Source organism: Condylura cristata, unplaced genomic scaffold (assembly GCF_000260355.1).
Source record: "Condylura cristata isolate star-nosed mole 26May11 unplaced genomic scaffold, ConCri1.0 scaffold00010, whole genome shotgun sequence".
Lineage (NCBI taxonomy): Eukaryota > Metazoa > Chordata > Mammalia > Eulipotyphla > Talpidae > Condylura > Condylura cristata.
This window is the reverse complement of record NW_004567111.1, coordinates 890,891-898,528: the sequence shown is the minus strand read 5'-3', so window position 1 is coordinate 898,528 and position 7,638 is coordinate 890,891. Positions and strand designations below refer to the sequence as shown.

Sequence of the window (7,638 nt, the reverse complement as noted above, 5' to 3'; positions counted from 1 at the left end):
CTTCTCCTCGGCTCTCTGTCCGCGGTGGACTCAGCTCCCCGCAGAGGGGAGGGCGGCAGCCCACCGTGCTGCAGACCGAAAGGTAAACAAGGTTAGAAACGTCTCCTTTGAAGATTCTACACGAGTCTGGTGCTGGTTAAATTTTCCTTGCAGAAATCAAACAGGGTTTCCTGTGGCGTGTTTACCAGCCCTTTTTTCTCCCTGACGTACAGAACGCAGGCCTGCAATTTTCCCATTTGTTAATTTTTCCCATTGAACTCATTCCCTCCCTTTAAATATCTTCTTTCTCATAGTCCACCTCGTTTAGCAGAAGATTACAAACATTCTTGCTAGATATAAAACATTCCAGGAAATTTAATTTCTTTAGTCATGGATTTTAGCCATAATGATACTTTGCGTTTGTGGAACATCTCCGCTTCGAGAAACCCAACCCCCTTGTTCATTATCTGGAGACAAGCATTATTATCATAATTTTGCATCTTGTGTAACTGAGTCACAGGAAATGAACCAGAAATAACTCATACCTGGAGTGCAACGCACAAGAATGTAGCCCGAGGGGGTGGGGAGCAGGCGGGCCTGGTGGGGGGCAGGGAGCCCCTCTCTGCAGGGTGCCCAGATCTGCGGCTGGTGCCGGGGTGCTGTGGGAAGCCGTCCCCAGGCCCTCTGGGCAGTGGTCTGTCCGTGCCGGTGGCTCCGGCCGTCGGTCCCCAGCCCGGATTCTTGCGGGTGCTGAGCAGACGCGTGCGGCTGGGCCAGGCTCTGATGCCAGGGTCCCCGCCCTGAGCTGTGGGGCCCAGGGGCCTTGGGCCCGCTGGCCTGTGGTGCTGGCAGCCCGGCAGGACCCTCGCTGGGCTTAGCCGCCACTGCAGCCCCCCGACCGGGCCAGCTTCCCAGACAGGGGGTGTTTTTGAGATGGTGGGGCGAGAAGGGGGTGGATGCCGCTTGGAGGGTGAGGTCACCCAGCTCCCACTGAGGGGTGGGCACAGGGAGCTCGGCCACCGTCCAGCAGGCCCGGGGGGCAGGAGGCCCTGACCCCCACCCTCCGCTCCCCACTTGCTGGGTAGAGTCCGTCATCCCCGTGGGAAGCGGGTGTGTGCCTTCTGGCAGGAAGTGAAGATGGCTTCGTGTTCTGGCAGTTTCTCTTCCCGTCATGTGTGTTTAGCTCAATTAGACATCAGTGAGTGCATTCAGCTCTGGCAAGACATGGACACGAAATGGTGGACATGAAATGATTCACCCCAGGAGAAGACGCAACGGGACCCACAGTTGCGTCCCTGGGGAGTCCCTGGGCCTGTGTGAGGCCCCTGAAAGAGGAGGTACCCAAGGGAGCCCCTTCCTCAAGAGGCAGAGGGGGACCCCTCGCCCCGCTCGCAAAGGGTTCTGCCACAGCTCGGGGTGGGCCCGGGTCGCACGGCTGTAGACTGAGTTATGGGGCCTCCAGGGCCGTCTGGCTAGGCGGTCTGCCATGTTATGGCCACTGTGTCTGCCCCAGGGCCCCTGACAGGAAGGCGGTCAAAGGGGAGCCCCTGAGAGTGGAGGCCCTGAGGGCGCCGTGCGTCTTGAACGTGGTGCAGGAAACTCTCACGAGACCTAGGAATGACTCTCACTGTGTCTGTCACCAAAGCGGGAGAATGTGGCCGGTCAGTCAGCGCTGGTCAGAACAATGAGGACTTCCTGGTGCCAAGAGTCAGAACAAACGTGTGAACCAATGGGGTGCGGACGTCACCGAGCCCTCTCCCAGACAATGCTGAATAAACGGAGGGGTTCGTGTCAATATTTGGATAAGGAAACATGCCTGTCTGAGTCAAAGGCATCCAGCAGAATAAAGCTCTTGAGAAACCGGGTACAGTATTGACAGCGCCCGCCCTGGCAGTTTGGGGAGACCGTTCTCATGGAAATGAGTGTGTCTCGGGGCTGAGGGCGGGGCGGGGCCGGCGGGCTTCAGCTGGGCGGTAGCTGGGGTTCAGTTCAGACAGGGCACCCAGAGTGAGGACAGGGAGGCCCTGACTTCACGTCTTGTTGCCGGGCCATTTAGCAAAGACCCCGCACTCAGAGCTGTGAGCAGGCCCAGCACCAGCAGCCAGGCCGGCGGGTCGAGGGCCACAGGGTCACCCACCTGCAGCCGGGGGTAAGCTGCTTCCCGGGAGCACAGCACCCCGCCGGCTCCCCACGCCCCAGTTTGCCGGGCCGGACTCCCCTCGTGTTGGCGTTTCCCATCCTCTGAAGCCAGCGCTTTGGTGACAGAGCAGAAGGCCACAGCCCACATCTTTGGCCCGAGGTTTCGAGGGTGCTGGGAATCTCAAAAGAAAAGCAGAGAAATTCAATAGAAAGGAACAAAACAAAACACAAGCTTTCTCTTTAAAGCTAAGAGAGAGCGAAAAAGGGGGAGACTATTTTCTATTTTAACACTTTAGTGTATAATGGCACATGAATAATATCATCATTTTTCTGCCATTTATTCAGATGTGAAGGAACTCAGAGAATAATAATAGCTGCTGTCAAAGGTATTTATATTTAAAAGGTCTTTATGTAAAAAATTTTTTGTCAGGACTGATTTTTCTCTGAGAGAATCCCACCATCTCCTAGCAACCAACCTGGCCATCTTTGTGAAGAGATGCTGCTTTTACAGGGGCGCATAACCTTCGTGGGGAGCTTTTGCAAATTTAGCAGCCTCGACTCATCTGCATGCAAAGCAAGTTGTTACCGGGTCCCAGAAGCAGGTTCTAGCTACGAGTCTGGGGCCGGGGCCCCTCTCTGGCAGAAGCATGCAGACACGAGCGGCGCATCCTTTCCCCCAGACGCTGTGGCCTCTCCTGCTCAGCAACTGAGAAAGGGCCCTTCCTTCGACACCCGCTCACCCAACTTTTATCTCAAAACGAAGAAAAGACAAGCTAACCCGAGGAAATGCAAAAGTTTTGCAAATTACTCAACCAATGGAAGGATGATCTCTCAAGAAAGAAAATGTCTAGTAGCTCATTTATTACCAAAAAAAAAAAAAAAGAGTAGTGACACATTTGGTGTTCAGTCCTCTGGTTCGCGATGGTGTTTTGATATTGGTAACGTATGAGTGTCATTTTCACTTCTTCGCATCGCACAGGAGGGACCGTTCGCCGCCACAGACCCTGGCCCCTGGCCGTGGCTCCTAAGCTCCTTCGAAGACCAGTACGGTGACGTGCAGGTTACAGAGGCAGCGCCTGAGCCCTGGAGTCGCAGAGCGAGGAGACAGGTGGGGCGGGGCAGGTGGAGAGGAGACAGGTGGGCATCCCGACAGAGTAGTTCTGAGGTCTGACGGCAGGCTGGGAATTCCAGGAGAGTAAACAGCAGCAGTGCCGCACGCGGAGACAGCCCCAGTGGGGCGAGGACACGCCGTTAAAAGCAGGATGTTTAAATAAGCACAAGTCAGTCCAGCGAGCTGCCTGGGACCGCTGTGTCTGTCCTCCGAATGCGAAAAGCGCTCGGGCGCTGCCCCGAGCCGGGTGGCCATGCCGGGAGCGCCCCACCCCGGGAAGATGTCCCCGCGGCCCGGCGGCCAGTGACTTCAGCAAGGTCGGAGGCCGCGCCACCTGCCCTCCTCTCCCCAGCTCTGCTTTACTGCTCTTCTGCCGTTTTAAGTCTCCGCCTCTCCTTCCCCGGGGCCCTGGGCAGATGCCCGTGTTGGCTGGTTGCTTGGCTTTAGTTTGAGTTCCCCTCCCACCCACCCGGGCGACATACTTTGAGTCTTGTTCTTTGTTCCGAAAGGTTCTTCTTTCTCCTACTGAAACGCTGTCTGGGCTCTCTAATAACGATGCTTGACATTTCCGGAGTGTTTTACAGTTTCCAAAGGTCTTTTGCTTATCTCACTCATCTTCGCCACGGCCCGGGGGAGGAAGACATCCTCCTTTTCTCACAGCTCCGTTTTTTATACCCAAGGAGACAACGCGAAGGCATGATGATCCCTCATCGCCAAACTCAAAGTCAGCCACAGGTGAGAGCATTCAAAGGCAGGGAGGCGCTGCAGAGATCATCCCCTCTATCTGTGGATCAAAATGCTTCTAGAATAGAAGCAGGAGGGGTGAGCCCTGCGGCCGGGGGCAGGCAAGGCGTGAAGGCGGGCACAGGTGCACAGAGCAGTGCGACTTGAATTGTTAAGGGCCCTGATCTGGCCCTGGGGCCCTCTGGAGGCCGGGCAGCAGGATGGGCCAGTCTCCCCTCCAGCACCACTCGAGGGAGGCTGGGAGAGCCGGTGCTGGCGGGCCTGATGGCTCTTTCCTGTGGCCCCATCGCCGAGGCCAGCGAGACCGGGCCGTCCGAGGCAGCTGCAGGCTCCGAAGTGGGGAGCGCAGGTTTCACCCCATGAGTCAGACTCTTGTATGGCCCAGAAATTTTCACAAACAAGGCACTTTAAGGTCTGGGTGCTCCTGCTCGCTCCTGGGCGCTCCCAGGTTCGAAATCTTAACCCAAGTGCACAGCCCACGGCCTCAGGCCCAGGCCGCGCCCTGGGCAGTCACGGGCATCGGGCACAGTGTGAACCCACCGACTGACACTTTGGGCAGTTTTGTCATGAAAATCGAGCATATGAGACAGAATGTGCCTTTATTTCTGCTCAAGGTCGATTATCCCCTCTCAATGGCCTTTCTCCATTGCGTTCATTTCACCCGCCTCGCCTTTCTCGCCCCACTGTGAAATCCCGAGCCATGTGTTGGCCCGTAACCAGTCCCCGGTTCCGGAAGATGTTTTCACTTCTCCAAAACAGAGGTGGGGAGAGGGAGGAGAATGAGCCTGGATGTGAGAGGGACGTGAACCAAGCTGGAAGGGGAAATGCTTTCCTCCGGACGCTCGGTCCCCACATTGTTGTTCCGGGGGTGTCTCTGCGCTTCCCATCCGGGACCCGCGGGGGTCACCCCACAGCTGTCTTGCCCACCGTCCTATCAACCGAGACAGTGAAGCCCCTCAGCCAACAGCCCAGGTAACTCAGACAGAAAAGGAGGCCTGGTTATTTGTGATTGTTATGTTGACCTGCCCGCGGGCCCAAAATTTCGATATTCTAGGGGACATTGCAAACTCATGCCACTGCACGATTTATTCAGCACCACAGCCCAGAGAGGACGGCCCTGCCCGCTCGCCAGCCCGCTGTGTGCCTAAGGACGCTGCCAGCCCACTGTCTGGAAGACACTCGGCTGTGTCCCTCCAGGCCTCCAGTCGGCCCACACACACACACACACACACTAGCCACCTGCCCTCTTGCACCAACATTTCACGGAGCTTAGTTTCCAGTGGCAGGAGGAAGCAAGACACCTGGTGTGCTGCTCTCCCGTTCGAGCTTTCCCCTTAGACATCGGCGGGGGGCGGCAGGAGGGGGCAGCCTTGTGGAGAGAGTGGCTCCATGAAGCCCACTGGACTGGCAAAGACTCCAGTGAAGTTTCTGAGTCTGTCCAGAAGCCCTCAACACAGGTCATAAAAAGTGGTTTGAGAGGCGACGTGAAGACAGTTTTCTACATCATCAAGAGGCGTATAATGGAAGCTTGGACTTGAGCTCTGGCTTCCTGTGTTGTTCTGCTTCTTTCTATTTTAATAGCTCCGTTGGAGACAATAAAGTGACAAGACAGACGGTCTGTGCTGGGTCTCGCTCTGCCTCTGACCCCATCCGTTGACCCACCCCTGACCCCACTGCACTCCAAATTTATTGAATACGGGCAAATATATTTTTCGTGCACACCTAACTGGCAGAACAGCTGAAAGCAGCAAAACCAGCCCCCAGAATTCTTTCTTAAGTAGCTTTTCTTTTGTAGGGAGGAGGAAATATTGACTCAACTGGGTTAGGAAGATGCATTCGGCTACCTTCCCGTGATCCTTTCTGTTTGTGCCTTCTCGGGAACCGCTTCAAGTTTATTTTTAGTTCCCAGACAAGTATTTTCCTTTAGCTGCATGTTGACTTTGCTGCTATATTTTTGTTTCTTAAAATGTTGGCAGTTTTCCGAAGGAAAGTTTTATTTTGATTATCAGACACCTGAGACTTCTTGTAAAAAGAAGCCACTGGGAACACTTAGGTGAAATGTCTGCATCCTGGTACTTGATGTGACTCACTATTACAGGCTGTTTATCATTTGACTTACCACCAGGAAGGGCCTTCTGGGCAAAGCAAAACCGCCAGACTCCTAGTCTGAGCTGAGAAGGCGATGCTGGAGACGAAGAGCGAGCGTCCGATCTTCAAAGACCCGCAGGGCACAACGGACGTTTCTGCCAGGGGGCGGGTGGAGCCGGCAGTCTGGGGGGTCACAGCCGCTGGCCGCTCGCCCTCTCCCCGCACACCGGCGCCCCCCTCCCGGCTTCCAGAAAGCCCCGAAGAATCTCCGTCGTCTCTTTGGGTGTGCGTGTCCCCCTCGTTGTTTGGTGAGAGCACCGCAGAAGCCTGAGAAGCAAGTCACTGCTTCAGTATTTGTCTGGGGTAGGAGGCTGGCTCCTCTGTTACTCCTCTCTGGCTCTGGTGTAGTCAAGGAGCAGAACGTTTGGCCTGGCTGTGAGTAGCTTGCGCGCATGCCCCGTCTGGAGGTCAGAGGCTGACCACAGGGTCGTTCCAAGCCATCTCTGACTCTGCTCTCGACTGCGTCTAAGTCAGCCCCAAGCCCGCCTGCTCCCCTCACTGACACTTTGAGCCTCCCCTCACCTGCACCCTTACCTTACCGTCCTCAGGCAAGTCCGTGACCGTTGCTGCTTTTGCGATCTCAACCAGCACACCTTCGGGGTATGGTGCCCCCAGGACAGGTCCTCGGCTCCCCTGGGGTGCGGACACGCTGCACCCTCAGGGCGGCTCTTGTCTGCTGCCTTCTCCAGCCACACCTGTACCCAGAGAGCCGAGGCCGCAGTCTCCCTGACCTCCGAGCGCCCGCATGCCTGCATTCAGCAGCCAAACCCTCCCTTACCTACAGTCCTGCCGCCTCCTTTCTGCAAGGACAAATAGGTCTGATTTAATGGCAAGTGTCACAGTGACCCCCACACCAAGTTCACAGTAATTCCCTAGAAACCACACTGACTGGTGGAAAACGTGCTCACTTTAGGCTGGGGTGGTCAGCGATGGCTTCGGGGAGGATGGAGCCCCGGGGCCTGGCCCGTGTCACCTTCCTCTGCAGCCCCGCCCGGAGCTACGCTGGGCGGCCGCTCTTGCCCCTGGCCGCCCCGGCCGCCGTCCTCCCGACTCCCCACTCCCTGCTGTGGGATCAGCCCCTTGGACAGCGGCTGCGAGGTGAGGCTGGGGCTAGTCTCGTCTCCGGGGGGCAGCTCACTCAGACATCACAGAATCCGGCCCTGCACCTCCTGGAATCTGCTGAAGCCAGCACCTCCCTGAAGCCATCACTGACGTGGTCAACAACGGCCCGTGGGTCCTTTAGCACCTGCCCAGACCTGGGGCCCGCTCTCTGGGGGTGTCGGGAAGCGCCCGCAGGAGGAAGTAACCAACCCCACCGTGAGTTTTGACATATTAGGCCCGTGGCGGGCGGGCGGGCGGGCAGGCGCTCAGAGGTGGGGGGCCGAGGGCTGGGAACCAGGGGACTTGGCAGTGCTGAGGGGACACCGAGGACAGCGAGAGCGGCGCGACCACGGCACAGCGGCGGTGGCCCGGCGTGGCCCGGTGAGGGGACACCGAGGACAGCGAGAGCGGCGCGA

General features: G+C 57.1%; 1 protein-coding gene across 1 annotated transcript in view; it reads right to left on the bottom strand.

Moving 5' to 3' along the window:
* Positions 1 to 6,868, bottom strand: part of ARGLU1 (arginine and glutamate rich 1) — a 77,854-nt gene extending 70,986 nt beyond the window's left edge. Inside the window, exons 1-3 of the mRNA XM_012723154.1 lie at positions 6,853 to 6,868; positions 6,656 to 6,714; positions 6,093 to 6,388 (exon numbers count right to left, since the gene is read on the bottom strand). Coding sequence (XP_012578608.1) covers positions 6,093 to 6,388; positions 6,656 to 6,714; positions 6,853 to 6,868 — 371 coding nt within the window. The remainder of the gene's footprint in view (positions 1 to 6,092; positions 6,389 to 6,655; positions 6,715 to 6,852) is intronic.
* Positions 6,869 to 7,638: the final 770 nt, after the last annotated feature.